This window comes from Procambarus clarkii, chromosome 46, assembly GCF_040958095.1.
Source record: "Procambarus clarkii isolate CNS0578487 chromosome 46, FALCON_Pclarkii_2.0, whole genome shotgun sequence".
Classification (NCBI taxonomy): domain Eukaryota; kingdom Metazoa; phylum Arthropoda; class Malacostraca; order Decapoda; family Cambaridae; genus Procambarus; species Procambarus clarkii.
Genome location: NC_091195.1, coordinates 26,542,137 through 26,560,625, shown reverse-complemented (window position 1 = coordinate 26,560,625; position 18,489 = coordinate 26,542,137). Strand labels below are relative to the sequence as shown.

The following is an 18,489-nucleotide window of genomic DNA, read 5'->3' as shown; positions in this document are numbered from 1 at the left end:
ACTCCTTGCCAGAGCCGGTGTTCCTTTTGGGTAATTTTAACTGTCGGCAACCCCTCTGGGGTGATGAACATATCCACAAGGGCCGTGATGAGGGTTCGAACCTACATCCGAGAGGATTCCAGACGCGTCTTAATAGACTATGCTACGACATGGTTAAAAGAATTGCAACCGGGAGTTCAACTGACGTCACATGGATGTTGAGTCAGAACATCGCCCCGGACGTCCTCTGGGGTGATGTTCTGACAAACACCCGAGGCCGCCGCCTTGAACCTTTTGTCCTCTCTTCTGAATTCTGGTGAGCCTGCTCAGGTTGACTCATGCACTCACACCCCTTCTTGTCTTGATCTTTCACTCTGCTCGTCTTCTCTTTATTCGGACTTCACCTGGCGGGTTCCTGATGACCTCTATAACAGTGACCATTTCCCCATCCTTGTCACCTCTTTTTGCCCTCCTGTCTCCTTCCTTAGGTGGCAGTTTGTCAGGGCTGACTCGAACCTCTTCACCTTGCGCTACTCTTTTCCGACCTCTGATCTGCCTCTCCCCCGAGACCACCTCCTCTTTCAGGACACTGTTTTTGATCCTGCGCTTTGCTCTGTTCCTCGCTGTCCCTCCCGGCGTGCGTGAAAGTGCGTTCAATGGTGGAACGCAGACTGTGCTCGGGCTGTCCGCTGTAAGCGTGCAGCCTGGAGAAACACTGCCGCCGTAGGACTGTCACGGTCAACGCTGTCCCCTCCCATCTCCCCCTTCACCCTTGTTTCATCTCCCCTCTTCCCTCCGGCCATAAACTGTTCGAGCCAAGGGTCCTTAGCCGACAAGATCGTCTTAGTATCCCCTCTTCCCCAGCCCCTTCCCCTTTCCCTGTTTCCTCCCCATAGCCAGTGAGGTGATACATTAATCATCTGTTCAATAAACATTCTCGCTTGGGAGCAACGATCTGGTGTGTGTCCCGATGGGCAATCGAAGCTTGTTCACATGTCAACCGGTGCACAGCTAGAACAACTTAACGGGAGAAGAACATTCATTTCAGGCGGGCCAGGCTTGTGCCCTGGGCAGTGATTGGTTGGAGATAACAGGTCCAACTAGAGGCTGCGGTTTGGTGGGGAACCCCTGAAAGAGCGGGGGGGGGGGGGTACCTGGCACTCTGGCCTATGAGTTCCAGACCATAGGCCAGAGTTTGAAATGACTGGATTAGGCCTCTGTTATGTGGACGTGGCTAATATGCCATAGATGACTCAGTGGGTGGAGAAAGTCTTCACTTGGAGGTTAAGTTAAGTCACACTTAACTTTAGTTTAGTGTGACTATGAGTTGTGAACTTGGGCAGGTCAATGGGACCTGGAGAGGCGGTCAACATCTGTGGCTGGGATTTGCAGGCAGAAGGTATTGTGCTGTCTTGATTGTGCATTTCAGTTGTTCACATCAATTGCCTCGTAGGATGTATTAAGAGTTAGGATATATTTCGAGTCATTTAATTAAATAAAGTTCATATTGATTTATTTTGTTTAGTTAATCTTTCTCTCTAATTCATTTTGAATCATTAAATTTCTCTCTACATGTTGACCAGACCTCACACTAGAAGGTGAAGGGACGACGACGTTTCGGTTCGTCCTGGACCATTCTTAAGTCGATTGTTGACTTGAGAATGGTCCAGGACGGACCGAAACGTGGTCGTCCCTTCACCTTCTAGTGTGTGGTCTGGTCAACATACTTTAACCACGTTATTGTGACTCATCGCCTGCACCACCAGTTGTATTTTCTTCCCATTTATTATTTCAGTTTAACATAGAGCTGGTGAGTTCAGTGAGGGTCAAAGTGAGCTTGGTAAGCGGTGTTAAGCTGGGGCTATAATTGGGAAAGTGGAGTTACAATCTAGGTAGTGATACAATATTGCTACACCTCCTAGATTGTAACTCAATATTACAATATTGTTACAATATGTTTCAATATTGTATCACCTCCTAGATTGTAACTCCACTTTCCCAATTGTTGAAGCTATTGGGAAAGTGGAAAGAAACTCTGGAAAAGTTTTTCCTTTTTAAAAGGAAAAAGTTTCAAAGAAAAGTTTCAGAAACTGAAAAGAAACTCTTTTCCTGGTTGTCCTCAATGGTCTTCTTTCCTCTCTTCCTTTTGACATTTTCTCCGCTCTTTATGTTGATGATCTCGCCCTCTGTTGTCAAGGTTATGACTCGTCCTCTGTTGTCAAGGTTATGACTCGTCCTCTGTTGTCAAGGTTATGACTCGTCCTCTGTTGTCAAGGTTATGACTCGTCCTCTGTTGTCAAGGTTATGACTCGCCCTCTGTTGTCAAGGTTATGACTCGTCCTCTGTTGTCAAGGTTATGACTCGTCCTCTGTTGTCAAGGTTATGACTCGTCCTCTGTTGTCAAGGTTATGACTCGTCCTCTGTTGTCAAGGTTATGACTCGTCCTCTGTTGTCAAGGTTATGACTCGCCCTCTGTTGTCAAGGTTATGACTCGTCCTCTGTTGTCAAGGTTATGACTCGTCCTCTGTTGTCAAGGTTATGACTCGCCCTCTGTTGTCAAGGTTATGACTCGTCCTCTGTTGTCAAGGTTATGACTCGTCCTCTGTTGTCAAGGTTATGACTCGCCCTCTGTTGTCAAGGTTATGACTCGTCCTCTGTTGTCAAGGTTATGACTCGTCTTTCCTCCAACGGCGGCTTCAGCTTGTGATTGATGCCGTGTCGCCCTGGGTGTCGATGCCGTGTCGTCCTGGGTGTCGATGCCGTGTCGCCCTGGGTGTCGATGCCGTGTCGCCCTGGGTGTCGATGCCGTGTCGCCCTGGGTGTCGATGCCGTGTCGCCCTGGGTGTCGTTGTTGTCGTATACACCAATCATGGCTTCAAGTTCCCTCCGGCTGGTGTGCCATGACCTTTACTCGGAAGCAGGTCGTCCTTCGACCCTCTGTCGCTTGATGGTAATCTTCTTTTGTAGATTTTGGATTTAAGATTTAAGGATTTTGCTTAACTTTTGGGGTTAATCTTTGACACTGGCTTGCTCAGGTCTCCCCTTATCTCATTCTACTGAGACGAATGCTCAAAGGCGCATAACGTACTTAAGGTCTTGTCCCATACTTCCTGAGGAGCTGATAGGCATACGCTCCTCTTTACATTACTCTCATGTGCTGTCTAAACCCGATTATGGCTGTCCTGCTTACTCGTCTGCCTCTCCTTCCACCCTTCGTCGGCTTGATGCACTGCACCATACTGGGCTCCGTCTTAGCTCTGCTGCCTTTCGTGCGACCCCTTCCTAGAGCCTGTATGTTGAGACAGGCATCCTGTCTTTACAGGATCGCCGTGATCGCTACTGTCTTCGCTACTTTGCGCGGTCTCGTCAACACCCTCACTCTCGCTTATGTCGCACTTTGACCACTACCTCTCCTCTTATATTTCACCACCTTCCTCTTTCTGTATGGTTGTCTCGCTTGTAAGGTTCTCTCTCGGTTCGTTTTGCCAATGTTTCTCCTCGTGTCATTCCGTCCTTTCCCCCATGGAGGGTCCCTCTTCCTATGTTTTGTAGGACCTTGACCTGCATGACTAAGGCTTTTACCCCTCCTACAGTTCTGAAACGCTTTTTCCTTGTTCATGTTTCTTCACACTTCCGGTCCGTCTCGGTCTTCACAGATGGGTCTAAGTCTGCTGGCAGTGTGGGCTACTCCGGTGTGTTTCCTGACCACACCTATATGTGTGCCGCCTGCCTCCGGAGACTAACATGTTCACGGGTGAACTTTATGCAGTTTTGTTTGCTCTTCGTCAACTGGTTTCTCGCCGTAATTCTTCCTTTGTTGTTGTGGTTCACTCTCGCAGTGCCCTCATGGCTCCGGAGTCCTTTAATCCTGTCCATCCTGTGGTAATCGAAACTTAATATTAGCTCTTTCTAATCTCCAGCAGATTTAAGACAGTGAAGTTTTGCTGGGTTCGCAGCCATATTGGTGTGTCCTTAGTGTGCGGACGCTGTCGTTAAGGACGCTATCCGCGCTTGTCCCATCTCCCGTAAAGGTATTCCTTATTCCGACTTGTACCCTGTTATTCATTCCTCTATCCTTGCCCGTTGGCAGTGTTGTGGGTCTTCTGTTACTGGTAACAAACTGCGTGCTCTTAAGGGTAGTGTGTCCCTGTGGCCTTCCTCCTACCACTGTAACCGGCGGTGGGAAACGGCTCTGGTGAGGCTACGTATTGGCCATACCTGCTCACGTCACAGGCACTTAATAGAGCGCTGCCCTGCTCCTTATTGTTCAAATTGCATTGTCCCTCTTACGGTCACGCATATCCTTGTTGAAAGTCCCGACTTCCAGGACGAGCGTGTGTCTCGCATCTCGACCGTCCCTCGCGGTCACTTGTCCCTCGATAGCATCCTTGGTGATATCGGATACCTTTGATGCTGTTTGTCTTATGCGCTTTTGTTCTCGTATTGGCATCCTTAGTGATATTTAGCATCGTTTGAATATCCCGCACTTTTGACGGTACTACATAGTCGCCCCGGTTTGATGCCTTCTTTTGATAATTACTTCCTTGCTCGCAGGGTTGTTGATTACAAGAAAGATACAACTCTGAGAATATAGTTTATTGCACACACTCATAGTACTGACAAGCTCACATTAGTTTACTTACAACCGAACATTTATACCAACATTTACGTCAACATCACAGCGCAAGAGGCACTCAGTGAGCAATTATAGTGTCAACCACAGAGAGGGACTACAAGTGGCACTCGCAGGAGGCCCTCGGGACCTCCCTCAGGCACTTTCATCTGGGGCTGCCCCGCGGGGGACCTAGACAGGACCAGGACAACCTTAACCTGGTCCAGGGGAAGGTTTGGGGTCCTGTTACTGACGGAGGCACTGGTACACAGGTGTAGGACACACCTGACGAAGGCACTGGTACACAGGTGTAGGACACACCTGATGGAGGCACTGGTACACAGGTGTAGGACACACCTGATGGAGGCACTGGTACACAGGTGTAGGACACACCTGACGGAGGCACTGGTACACAGGTGTAGGACACACCTGATGGAGGCACTGGTACACAGGGGGTAGGACACACCTGATGGAGGCACTGATACACAGGTGTAGGACACACCTGATGGAGGCACTGGTACACAGGGGGTAGGACACACCTGATGGAGGCACTGGTACACAGGGGGTAGGACACACCTGATGGAGGCACTGATACACAGGTGTAGGACACACCTGATGGAGGCACTGATACACAGGTGTAGGACACACCTGATGGAGGCACTGGTACACAGGTGTTGGATACACATGACGGAGGCACTTGTGGTGGGGGTGGCATTTGTGGTGGTGGCACTTGTGGTAGGGGGGGTGGCACTTGTGGTGGTGGGGGTGGCACTTGTGGTGGTGGTGGCACTTGTGGTGGGGGGGTGGCACTATATGGTGTAGTATTCAGGCCTCCCCTACACAGCCCCCTACACAGCCTATACACAGCCCCCCACACAGTCTATACACAGCCTATACACAGCTCCCTACACAGCCTATATACAGCCTATACACACAGCCCTCCACACAGTCTAATACACAGCCTCCCACACAGCCTGTACACAGCCTATATACAGCCTATACACACAGTCTATACACAGTCCCCAACACAGTCTATATACAGCCCCTACACACCCCACCCCCACACACACAGCCCACCCCACTCACACAGCCCACCCCACACACACAGCCCACCCCACTCACACAGCCCACCCCACACACACACAGCCCACCCCACTCACACAGCCCACCCCACACACACAGCCCACCCCACACACACAGCCCACCCCACACACACACAGCCCACCCCACTCACACAGCCCCTACACAGCCCACCCCACACACACAGCCCCTACACAGCCCCTACACAGCCTATAAACAGCACAGTTTGCAGAGTAAAGTTTCAGCCATGGAAAATCCACAGAGCAAAGGAGGAGGGAAGACCACGCAGTAACGTAAACAAGACCCGTGACCTTCACAAGGTGGAGGAATTCACTGCGGCGCTGGTAAATGCCCTGCCTGTACCACCCTGCGATAGCACAAGTGAGAGGTGGTCACATCTCAGGGGCACTATTTTCAACACTGCCATGTCCACCTTCGGTAAGAGGCAGAACAAGTCAGCAGATTGGTTCGAGGCCAGTGTAGAGGAACTGTTACCTCTCTTAGAGTAAAAGAGACGAGCTCTCTCGTCCTACAAGAACCTGCCCTCAGAAAGGAACCTACAGGCCCTCCGTACTGCCCGCAGTAGAGTTTAACATACTGCGAGGCGCTGTGCTAACGATTACTGGCTTCGACTCTGTTCCAGCATCCAGACTGCGGCCACTGTCGGCAACACAAGAGGCATGTACGAAGGGATCAAACAGGCAACAGGCCCTACACAAAACCGGACGGCTCCTCTGAAGTCAGCCACTGGAGAGATCATTAATGACCGTGATCAACAGATGAATCGCTGGGTGGAACATTACTCTGAACTCTACTCCAGAGAGAACTTGGTCAGCGTAGAGGCTTTGGATGCAATCGAGTGCCTGCCCATCATGGAAGACCTTGATCTTGAACCGACTGTGGAAGAGGTTGAGAAATCAGTGGATTCATTTTCCTCAGGGAAGGCCCCAGGAGACGACGGGATTCCACCTGAAGTTCTCAAGTGCGCTCGTGGAACACTTAAATCTGAGCTTCATGAACTTGTGTGCCAGTGCTGGAGGGAGGGCTCGGTGCCACAAGACATGAGAGATGCAAACATCATCACACTCTACAAAAATAAAGGTGACAGAAGCGATGTCAACAACTATCGTGGCATCTCCCTCCTCAGCGCCATCGACAAACTCTTCGCCAGGGACGTCTTGGTCAGGCTTCAGATTCTTGCTGAAAGAGTGTACCCGAGTCACAATGTGGTTTCCGAGCAGAGAAGTCGACCACTGACATGGTGTTCTCCCTGAGACAGCTTCAAGAAAAGTGCAGGGAGCAGAGAAGAGCCTCATACATCACCTTCATTGACCTTACAAAGACCTTCGACCTCGTGAGTAGGGACGGACTCTTCAAGATCTTGGCCAAAATTGGCTGCCCACCCACCCTACTCAGCATGATACAATCGTTCCACAAGGACATGAAGGGAACAGTCGTGTACGACGGCTCAACTTCTGAACCATTCAACATCAACAGTGGTGTTCAACAGGGGGTGAGTACACTTCTCTACGGCTGGGAATCCTGGACCCTGCGCTCTCGCCAGGAGTGACGGCTCAATACCTTTCACATGCGGAACCTGAGACGCATCCTTGACACCACGTGGAGAGACCACGTCACCAACAACACTGTACTCGAGAGAACAGGAGTCCCTTCAATGTTCACTCTCCTGAAGCTGAGACGCATGCGATGGCTGGGACATGTCACACGCATGGTAGATGGCCGCATACCGAAGGACCTCTTGTATGGAGAACTGGCATCAGGAAGGAGACCCACCGGAAGACCTCAGTTGCGTTTCAAAGACCTCAGCTGGGTTTCAAAGACCTCAGTTGGGTTTCAAAGACCTCAGCTGGGTTTCAAAGACCTCAGCTGGGTTTCAAAGACCTCAGCTGGGTTTCAAAGACCTCAGCTGGGTTTCAAAGACCTCAGCTGGGTTTCAAAGACCTCAGCTGGGTTTCAAAGACCTCAGCTGGGTTTCAAAGACCTCAGCTGGGTTTCAAAGACCTCAGCTGGGTTTCAAAGACCTCAGCTGGGTTTCAAAGACCTCAGCTGGGTTTCAAAGACCTCAGCTGGGTTTCAAAGATGCCTGCAAACGCGACCTCAAGCAGCTGAACATCGACATCAACACCTGGGAGGCAGCAGCTGCGGACAGATCTGCCTGGAGATGCAGAGTGCAGAAGGGACTCCAGCAATTCGAGAATGAACTTGAAGAGGCAGGTGGAGGATTACAGACTTCAGAGGAGGTCTCGACCACTGTCAGACGCGCCCGTTTCTGTGTTTATCTGCGCTCGCTGCGGCCGGGACTGTCATCCTCAGGTTGACCTTCACAGCCACAGCAGGCGCTGCACCCAACTACACTACAACAACTACACACCCAGGGCATAACTCCATTAACCCCACGGGATTGACGGATGCCTACTACTACTGCCACACAGCCCCCCACACAGCCCCCCACACAGCCTATACACAGCCCCCCACACAGCCCCCCCACACAGCCTACACACAGCCTATACACAGCCCCCCCCACAGCCTACACACAGCCTATACACAGCCTATACACAGCCCCCCCACACAGCCTATACACAGCCTACACACAGCCTATACACAGCCTATACACAGCCCCCCACACAGCCTATACACAGCCCCCCCCACAGCCCCCCACACAGCCCCCCACACAGCCTATACACAGCCCCCCACACAGCCTTGTAGTGCTGCTGTGGACCAGGCCTAATCAGGGCACTGGTCATGTTGAGAGTCCTGGTGGTGATCCTGTTGAGAGTCCTGGTGGTGATCCTGTTGAGAGTCCTGGTGGTGGTCCTGTTGAGAGTCCTGGTGGTGATCCTGTTGAGAGTCCTGGTGGTGATCCTGTTGAGAGTCCTGGTGGTGGTCCTGTTGAGAGTCCTGGTGGTGGTCCTGTTAAGAGTCCTGGAGGTGGTCCTGTTGAGAGTCCTGGTGGTGGTCCTGTGTAGAGTCCTGGTGGTGGTCCTGTGTAGAGTCCTGGTGGTGGTCCTGTGTAGAGTCCTGGTGGTGGTCCTGTGTAGAGTCCTGGTGGTGGTCCTGTGTAGAGTCCTGGTGGTGGTCCTGTGTAGAGTCCTGGTGGTGGTCCTGTGTAGAGTCCTGGTGGTGGTCCTGTGTAGAGTCCTGGTGGTGGTCCTGTGTAGAGTTCTGGTGGTGGTCCTGTGTAGAGTCCTGGTGGTGGTCCTGTTGAGAGTCCTGGTGGTGGTCCTGTGTAGAGTCCTGGTGGTGGTCCTGTGTAGAGTCCTGGAGGTGGTCCTGTGTAGAGTCCTGGTGGTGGTCCTGTGTAGAGTCCTGGAGGTGGTCCTGTGTAGAGTCCTGGTGGTGGTCCTGTGTAGAGTCCTGGTGGTGATCCTGTTGAGAGTCCTGGTGGTGGTCCTGTGTAGAGTCCTGGTGGTGGTCCTGTGTAGAGTCCTGGAGGTGGTCCTGTGTAGAGTCCTGGTGGTGGTCCTGTGTAGAGTTCTGGTGGTGGTCCTGTGTAGAATCCTGGTGGTGGTCCTGTGTAGAGTCCTGGTGGTGGTCCTGTGTAGAGTCCTGGTGGTGGTCCTGTGTAGAGTCCTGGTGGTGGTCCTGTGTAGAGTCCTGGTGGTGGTCCTGTGTAGAGTCCTGGTGGTGATCCTGTTGAGAGTCCTGATGGTGGTCCTGTTGAGAGTCCTGGAGGTGGTCCTGTTGAGAGTCCTGGTGGTGGTCCTGTGTAGAGTCCTGGTGGTGATCCTGTTGAGAGTCCTGATGGTGGTCCTGTTGAGAGTCCTGGAGCCTGGACTTCTGGTTGTCCTGGATGTCTTCACAGGACCTACACTGTAGGTAATCCCTCCATGGTAGTCTTCACAGGACCTACACTGTAGGTAATCCCTCCATGGTAGTCTTCACAGGACCTACACTGTAGGTAATCCCTCCATGGTAGTCTTCACAGGACCTACACTGTAGGTAATCCCTCCATGGATGTCTTCACAGGACCTACACTGTAGGTAATCCCTCCATGGTTGTGGTCACCGCTAGTCCGTCAGCTCTATCTTGATGACCCGCTCCTTCTGTAAACAAAACGGAGAGAGTTAGAGTCGCAGCCACGACACCGAGAAGCACTCAAAGAGGAAGGTTTGGAAGCCACCTCCACCCCCCCCCCCCACCTGCTGACAGGCGGGGCATATAAAGTCAGGGACCTGGGGGCTAGATTCACGAAGCAGTTTCGCAAGTACTTACGAACGTGTACATCTTTCCTCAATCTGTGACGGCTTTGGTTACATTTATTAAACAGTTTACAAGTATGAAAACTTGTCAATCAACTGTTGTTATTGTTATAAACAGCCTCCTGGTGCTTCGGAGCTCATTAACTGTTTAATAATTGTAAACAAAGCCGCCAAAGATTGAGAAACGATGTACAGGTTCGTAAGTGCTTGCGTAACTGATTCGTGAATCTGGCCCCTGCTCTATTCAGCGTAGCCACTGGACAGGGAAGCTATGGGCAGGGATACAACAACCTCTCATCCCTTACGAAACCAGTTCATCTTTGTGTTAATCGTGGCGGCTTTGTTTACAGTTAGTAAACAGTTTACGGGTGTGGTAACTTGACAAGCCGAGGTTGTGTTTGTTATAAACAGCCTGGTGGCGCTACCGAGCTCATCAAGTGTCTAGGAACTGTGCACACAGGCACCATGACTGAGGAAAGATGTAAAGGTTTCGTAAGAAGAAACTTTTGTGCTTCGTGTGATGAAAGCCACAAGTGGACCCCCCACTGTCTTGTACTTACCAGGGTATGGCCTCCTGTTAGCAGGCTGAGAGCTTTCCCTTCCCATAGCTCATGGTAAGCCTTACCCTACTAGTTTTACACACAGGAGGGTACAGGAGCAGACGACTGCTGACTCCTGTTAGCTGGCTGAGAGCTTTCCCTTCCCATAGCTCATGGTAAGCCTTACCCTACTAGTTTTACACACAGGAGGGTACAGGAGCAGACGACTGCTGACTCCTGTTAGCTGGCTGAGAGCTTTCCCTTCCCATAGCTCATGGTAAGCCTTACCCTACTAGTTTTACACACAGGAGGGTACAGGAGCAGACGACTGCTGACTCCTGTTAGCAGGCTGAGAGCTTTCCCTTCCCATAGCTCATGGTAAGCCTTACCCTACTAGTTTTACACACAGGAGGGTACAGGAGCAGACGACTGCTGACTCCTGTTAGCTGGCTGAGAGCTTTCCCTTCCCATAGCTCATGGTAAGCCTTACCCTACTAGTTTTACACACAGGAGGGTACAGGAGCAGACGACTGCTGACTCCTGTTAGCTGGCTGAGAGCTTTCCCTTCCCATAGCTCATGGTAAGCCTTACCCTACTAGTTTTACACACAGGAGGGTACAGGAGCAGACGACTGCTGACTCCTGTTAGCTGGCTGAGAGCTTTCCCTTCCCATAGCTCATGGTAAGCCTTACCCTACTAGTTTTACACACAGGTGGGTACAGGAGCAGACGACTGCTGACTCCTGTTAGCAGGCTGAGAGCTTTCCCTTCCCATAGCTCATGGTAAGCCTTACCCTACTAGTTTTACTTTTTTACTTTACCAATCTTTCCTAACCAGGACTCGAACCTAGACCAAATGGTTAACTATGCCTGGAGCGTGTGGGCTACCAGTGCGCCAACAGGGAGCTATGAACCGCACGCCCTCACACACAGCTGTAAACAAACATTTGAGGGAGAAGTTGTGTAAGATTGTCGTGAAGGTGAACAGCGTTGAGGGACCCTAGTGATCGCCAGAAATTCTGCTCTAATATTAGCTATAAAAGTTAAATGAGAACATTGAGAGGACCAATATTGTGGGGACGTTTGGGGTAGTTTTGAGTGATGCCTTAAACAGCCTTGTTCAGGGCCTTAAACAGCCTTGTTCAAGGGCCTTAAATAGCCTTGTTCAAGGGCCTTAAACAGCCTTGTTCAGGGCCTTAAACAGCCTTGTTCAAGGGCCTTAAACAGCCTTGTTCAAGGGTCTTAAACAGCCTTGTTCAAGGGCCTTAAACAGCCTTGTTCAAGGGCCTTAAATAGCCTTGTTCAAGGGCCTTAAACAGCCTTGTTCAGGGCCTTAAACAGCCTTGTTCAGGGCCTTAAACAGCCTTGTTCAGGGCATTAAACAGCCTTGTTTAGGGCCTAAAACAGCCTTGTTCAGGGCCTTAAACAGCCTTGTTCAAGGGCCTTAAACAGCCTTGTTCAGGGCCTTAAACAACCTTATTCAGGGCCTTAAACAGCCTTGTTCAGGGCCTTAAACAGCCTTGTTCAGGGCTTTAAACAGCCTTGTTCAGGGCCTTAAACCTTATTCAGGGCCTAAAACAGCCTTGTTCAGGGCCTTAAACAGCCTTGTTCAAGGCCTTAAACAGCATTGTTCAGGGCCTTTAACAGCCTTCTTCAAGGGCCTTAAACAGGCTTGTTCAGGGCCTTAAACAGCTTTGTTCAGGGCCTTAAACAGCCTTGTTCAGGGCCTTAAACAGCCTTGTTCAGGGCCTTAAACAGCCTTGTTCAGGGCCTAAAACAGCCTTGTTCAGGGCCTTAAACAGCCTTGTTCAAGGGCCTTAAACAGCCTTGTTTAAGGGCCTTAAACAGCCTTGTTCAGGGCCTTAAACAACCTTATTCAGGGCCTAAAACAGCCTTGTTCAGGGCCTTAAACAACCTTATTCAGGGCCTAAAACAGCCTTGTTCAGGGCCTTAAACAGCTTTATTCAGGGCCTAAAACAGCCTTGTTCAGGGCCTTAAACCTTATTCAGGGCCTAAAACAGCCTTGTTCAGGGCCTTAAACCTTATTCAGGGCCTAAAACAGCCTTGTTCAGGGCCTTAAACAGCCTTGTTCAGGGCCTTAAACAGCCTTGTTCAGGGCCTAAAACAGCCTTGTTCAGGGCCTTAAACAGCCTTGTTCAGGGCCTAAAACAGCCTTGTTCAAGGGCCTTAAACAGCCTTGTTCAGGGCCTTAAACAGCCTTGTTCAAGGGCCTTAAACAGCCTTGTTCAAGGGCCTTGAACAGCCTTGTTCAAGGGCCTTAAACAGCCTTGTTCAGGGCCTTAAACAGCCTTGTTCAGGGCCTTTAACAGCCTTGTTCAGGGCCTTAAACAGCCTTGTTCAGGGCCTTAAACAGCCTTGTTCAGGGCCTTAAACAGCCTTGTTCAGGGCCCTAAACAGCCTTGTTCAAGGGCCTTAAACAGCCTTGTTCAGGGCCTTAAACAGCCTTGTTCAGGGCCTTAAAGAGCCTTGTTCAGGGCCTTAAACAGCCGTATTCAGGGCCTTAAACAGCCGTATTCAGGGCCTTAAACAGCCTTGTTCAGGGCCTTAAACAGCCTTGTTCAGGGCCTAAAACAGCCTTGTTCAGGGCCTTAAACAGCCTTGTTCAAGGGCCTTAAACAGACTTGTTTAAGGGCCTTAAACAGCCTTGTTCAGGGCCTTAAACAACCTTATTCAGGGCCTAAAACAGCCTTGTTCAGGGCCTTAAACAACCTTATTCAGGGCCTAAAACAGCCTTGTTCAGGGCCTTAAACAGCTTTATTCAGGGCCTAAAACAGCCTTGTTCAGGGCCTTAAACCTTATTCAGGGCCTAATATAGCCTTGTTCAGGGCCTTAAACCTTATTCAGGGCCTAAAACAGCCTTGTTCAGGGCCTTAAACCTTATTCAGGGCCTTAAACAGCCTTGTTCAGGGCCGTAAACAGCCTTCTCCAGCGACCTTAAACAGCCTTGTTCAGGGCCTTAAACAGCCTTGTTCAGGGCCTAAAACAGCCTTGTTCAGGGCCTTAAACAGCCTTGTTCAGGGCCTAAAACAGCCTTGTTCAAGGGCCTTAAACAGCCTTGTTCAGGGCCTTAAACAGCCTTGTTCAAGGGCCTTAAACAGCCTTGTTCAAGGGCCTTGAACAGCCTTGTTCAAGGGCCTTAAACAGCCTTGTTCAGGGCCTTAAACAGCCTTGTTCAGGGCCTTAAACAGCCTTGTTCAGGGCCTTAAACAGCCTTGTTCAGGGCCTTAAACAGCCTTGTTCAGGGCCCTAAACAGCCTTGTTCAAGGGCCTTAAACAGCCTTGTTCAGGGCCTTAAACAGCCTTGTTCAGGGCCTTAAAGAGCCTTGTTCAGGGCCTTAAACAGCCGTATTCAGGGCCTTAAACAGCCGTATTCAGGGCCTTAAACAGCCTTGTTCAGGGCCTTAAACAGCCTTGTTCAAGGGCCTTAAACAGCCTTGTTCAGGGCCTTAAACAGCCTTGTTCAAGGGCCTTAAACAGCCTTGTTCAAGGGCCTTAAACAGCCTTGTTCAAGGGCCTTAAACAGCCTTGTTCAAGGGCCTTAAACAGCCTTGTTCAGGGCCTTAAACAGCCTTGTTCAAGGGCCTTAAACAGCCTTGTTCAGGGCCCTAAACAGCCTTGTTCAGGGCCCTAAACAGCCTTGTTCAGGGCCTTAAACAGCCTTGTTCAGGGCCTTAAACAGCCTTGTTCAGGGCCTTAAACAGCCTTGTTTAGGGCCTAAAACAGCCTTGTTCAGGGCCTTAAACAGCCTTGTTCAAGGGCCTTAAACAGCCTTGTTCAAGGGCCTTAAACAGCCTTGTTCAGGGCCTTAAACAACCTTATTCAGGGCCTTAAACAGCCTTGTTCAGGGCCTTAAACAGCCTTGTTCAGGGCTTTAAACAGCCTTGTTCAGGGCCTTAAACCTTATTCAGGGCCTAAAACAGCCTTGTTCAGGGCCTTAAACAGCCTTGTTCAGGGCCTTAAACAGCCTTGTTCAAGGGCCTTAAACAGCCTTGTTCAAGGGCCTTAAACAGCCTTGTTCAGAGCCTTAAACAGCCTTCTTCAAGGGCCTTAAACAGGCTTGTTCAGGGCCTTAACCAGCTTTGTTCAGGGCCTTAAACAGCCTTGTTCAGGGCCTTAAACAGCCTTGTTCAGGGCCTTAAACAGCCTTGTTCAGGGCCTAAAACAGCCTTGTTCAGGGCCTTAAACAGCCTTGTTCAAGGGCCTTAAACAGCCTTGTTTAAGGGCCTTAAACAGCCTTGTTCAGGGCCTTAAACAACCTTATTCAGGGCCTAAAACAGCCTTGTTCAGGGCCTTAAACAACCTTATTCAGGGCCTAAAACAGCCTTGTTCAGGGCCTTAAACAGCTTTATTCAGGGCCTAAAACAGCCTTGTTCAGGGCCTTAAACCTTATTCAGGGCCTAAAACAGCCTTGTTCAGGGCCTTAAACCTTATTCAGGGCCTAAAACAGCCTTGTTCAGGGCCTTAAACCTTATTCAGGGCCTTAAACAGCCTTGTTCAGGGCCGTAAACAGCCTTCTCCAGCGACCTTAAACAGCCTTGTTCAGGGCCTTAAACAGCCTTGTTCAGGGCCTTAAACAGCCTTGTTCAGGGCCTAAAACAGCCTTGTTCAGGGCCTTAAACAGCCTTGTTCAGGGCCTAAAACAGCCTTGTTCAAGGGCCTTAAACAGCCTTGTTCAGGGCCTTAAACAGCCTTGTTCAAGGGCCTTAAACAGCCTTGTTCAAGGGCCTTGAACAGCCTTGTTCAAGGGCCTTGAACAGCCTTGTTCAAGGGCCTTAAACAGCCTTGTTCAGGGCCTTAAACAGCCTTGTTCAGGGCCTTAAACAGCCTTGTTCAGGGCCTTAAACAGCCTTGTTCAGGGCCTTAAACAGCCTTGTTCAGGGCCTTAAACAGCCTTGTTCAGGGCCCTAAACAGCCTTGTTCAAGGGCCTTAAACAGCCTTGTTCAGGGCCTTAAACAGCCTTGTTCAGGGCCTTAAAGAGCCTTGTTCAGGGCCTTAAACAGCCGTATTCAGGGCCTTAAACAGCCGTATTCAGGGCCTTAAACAGCCTTGTTCAGGGCCTTAAACAGCCTTGTTCAAGGGCCTTAAACAGCCTTGTTCAGGGCCTTAAACAGCCTTGTTCAAGGGCCTTAAACAGCCTTGTTCAAGGGCCTTAAACAGCCTTGTTCAAGGGCCTTAAACAGCCTTGTTCAGGGCCTTAAACAGCCTTGTTCAAGGGCCTTAAACAGCCTTGTTCAGGGCCCTAAACAGCCTTGTTCAGGGCCCTAAACAGCCTTGTTCAGGGCCCTAAACAGCCTTGTTCAGGGCCTTAAACAGCCTTGTTCAGGGCCCTAAACAGCCTTGTTCAGGGCCTTAAACAGCCTTGTTCAGGGCCCTAAACAGCCTTGTTCAGAGCCTTAAACAGCCTTGCTCAGGGCCTTACACAGCCTTGTTTAGGGCCTTAAACAGCCTTGTTCAGGGCCTTAAACAGCCTTGTTCAGGGCCTTAAACAGCCTTGTTCAGGGCCCTAAACAGCCTTGTTCAGGGCCTTAAACAGCCTTGTTTAGGGCCTTAAACAACCTTATTCAGGGCCTTAAACAGCCTTGTTCAAGGGCCTTAAACAGCCTTGTTCAGGGCCTTAAACAGCCTTGTTCAGGGCCTTAAACAGCCTTGTTCAGAGCCCTAAACTGCCTTGTTAAGGCGGGTGAGTGTAACGTGTGGCCTAGACTAACCTTCTTGGGGACATAGACAGTGAGGATGCCGTCTTTGGAGAGCGCGGAGTCTATGTCCTCCTCTCTGGTGTTGTGGGGGATGTGGAAGTTCCTGTTGAAGGTCCTGGTGGTGGTGTGGCCGTCGTGCGTGCTCTCCAGGCGGCCCTTGACCGTCAAGTGCTTGTCATCTTGCACCACCTCGATCTCCCCCGGCACGTACTCCTCCACGTCCATCACCAGCTGCAACAACAACAGTCTCAGTGATCACGTGTGATGCCTCTTTGGATAGGGACGACCTGGGAGGGGATGTCACCTTAAATCTGATGTCAGAAGTTCATATTAAACAGCTGCATGTGACATACTGACCAAGGAGCTTCCCAGGCCCTATATACAGCGAACGTCAGACCCACTCTTCAATATGCAGCCCCCAGCATGGAACCCCATACCTGAAAAAGTAGAAACTAGAAAATGTCCAAGGATATGCAACGAGACTCGTTTCAGAGCTGAGGGGATTGAGCTATGAGGAAAGACAGAGAACTTTGGAGGAAAGGATTGTATTAAATAATTTTGAATATGGGGGACATGATAACAACATACAAGATATTAATGGAAATAGACAAGTGGACAAAACAGCGTTGTTTAAAGCTAGGAACAGCAGAACGAGGGGTCATAGATGGAAGCTAAGAGACGCTAATGAGCCATAGAGTCATTAGGAAGAACTTGTTCAGTGTTAGAGTTGTCAGTAAACGGAACAGCTTAGAGGCAGGAGCCGTTGACACTAATTTAATTCCTTTTTTTAATGTAAACATGTTTTTATATTTTAAATATGTTTATAATGTAGATATGATAAATGTTTGAGTTATGAAGACTGTGAAGGGAACCTGGTGTCGGATATAAGGTCCAGTATATTAGTCCTTATACTTTAATGGTCTATCTATAGTAATTCAGTTTCTTATATATATGTATATATATATAATATATTTATTGCAGGTCACAGATCTATCTGTTAACTGTTGCAGGCGTAATTGTAGATTGTAAGATTCTACACGACGACGTAGATAAGCTGCAGAGATTGTCGGAGAAATGGCTGCCAGAGTTCAACAACAGCAAATGTAAGATAATAGGCAGCGAATCGCCAGGGGACAGTGGACCAGCAGGGGACAGTGGACCAGTAGGGGTCAGTGGACCAGTAGGGGGTCAGTGGACCAGTAGGGGGACAGTGGACCAGCAGGGGACAGTGGACCAGCAGGGGGACAGTGGACCTGCAGGGGGACAGTGGACCAGCAGGGGACAGTGGACCAGCAGGGGGACAGTGGACCAGCAGGGGGACAGTGGACCAGCAGGGGACAGTGGACCAGTAGGGGGTCAGTGGACCTGCAGGGGACAGTGGACCAGCAGGGGGACAGTGGACCAGCAGGGGACAGTGGACCTGCAGGGGACAGTGGACCAGCAGGGGGACAGTGGACCTGCAGGGGACAGTGGACCAGCAGGGGGACAGTGGACCAGCAGGGGACAGTGGACCAGCAGGGGGACAGTAGACCTGCAGGGGACAGTGCACCAGCAGGGGACAGTGGACCAGCAGGGGGACAGTGGACCAGCAGGGGGACAGTGGACCTGCAGGGGACAGTGGACCAGCAGGGGGCAGTGGACCAGCAGGGGGACAGTGGACCAGCAGGGGGCAGTGGACCAGCAGGGGACAGTGGACCAGCAGGGGGCAGTGGACCAGCAGGGGACAGTGGACCAGCAGGGGACAGTGGACCAGCAGGGGGACAGTGGACCAGCAGGGGACAGTGGACCAGCAGGGGGCAGTGGACCAGCAGGGGGACAGTGGACCAGCAGGGGACAGTGGACCTGCAGGGGGCAGTGGACCAGTAGGGGGTCAGTGGACCAGTAGGGGGACAGTGGACCAGCAGGGAACAGTGGACCAGCAGGGGGCAGTGGACCAGCAGGGGACAGTGGACCAGCAGGGGGCAGTGGACCAGCAGGGGACAGTGGACCAGCAGGGGGCAGTGGACCAGCAGGGGGACAGTGGACCAGCAGGGGACAGTGGACCAGCAGGGGGCAGTGGACCAGCAGGGGGACAGTGGACCAGCAGGGGACAGTGGACCAGCAGGGGGCAGTGGACCAGCAGGGGGACAGTGGACCAGCAGGGGACAGTGGACCAGCAGGGGGCAGTGGACCAGCAGGGGACAGTGGACCAGCAGGGGGCAGTGGACCAGCAGGGGGACAGTGGACCAGCAGGGGGCAGTGGACCAGCAGGGGGACAGTGGACCAGCAGGGGGCAGTGGACCAGCAGGGGGACAGTGGACCAGCAGGGGGACAGTGGACCAGCAGGGGGCAGTGGACCAGCA

General features: G+C 51.2%; 1 protein-coding gene across 3 annotated transcripts in view; it reads right to left on the bottom strand.

The window, feature by feature from the left end:
- Positions 1–4,560: 4,560 nt before the first annotated feature.
- LOC123770557 (serine/arginine repetitive matrix protein 2) overlaps positions 4,561–18,489 on the bottom strand; it is a 121,124-nt gene continuing 107,195 nt past the window's right edge. For 2 of the 3 annotated variants that reach the window (XM_045762574.2, XM_045762577.2), the window contains exons 6-7: positions 16,160–16,378; positions 4,561–9,735 (exon numbers count right to left, since the gene is read on the bottom strand). In XM_045762574.2, the coding sequence (XP_045618530.1) occupies positions 9,700–9,735; positions 16,160–16,378 (255 nt within the window). In that variant the 3' untranslated portion in view covers positions 4,561–9,699. The remainder of the gene's footprint in view (positions 9,736–16,159; positions 16,379–18,489) is intronic. The other variant, XR_011222188.1, reaches the window with a different exon arrangement.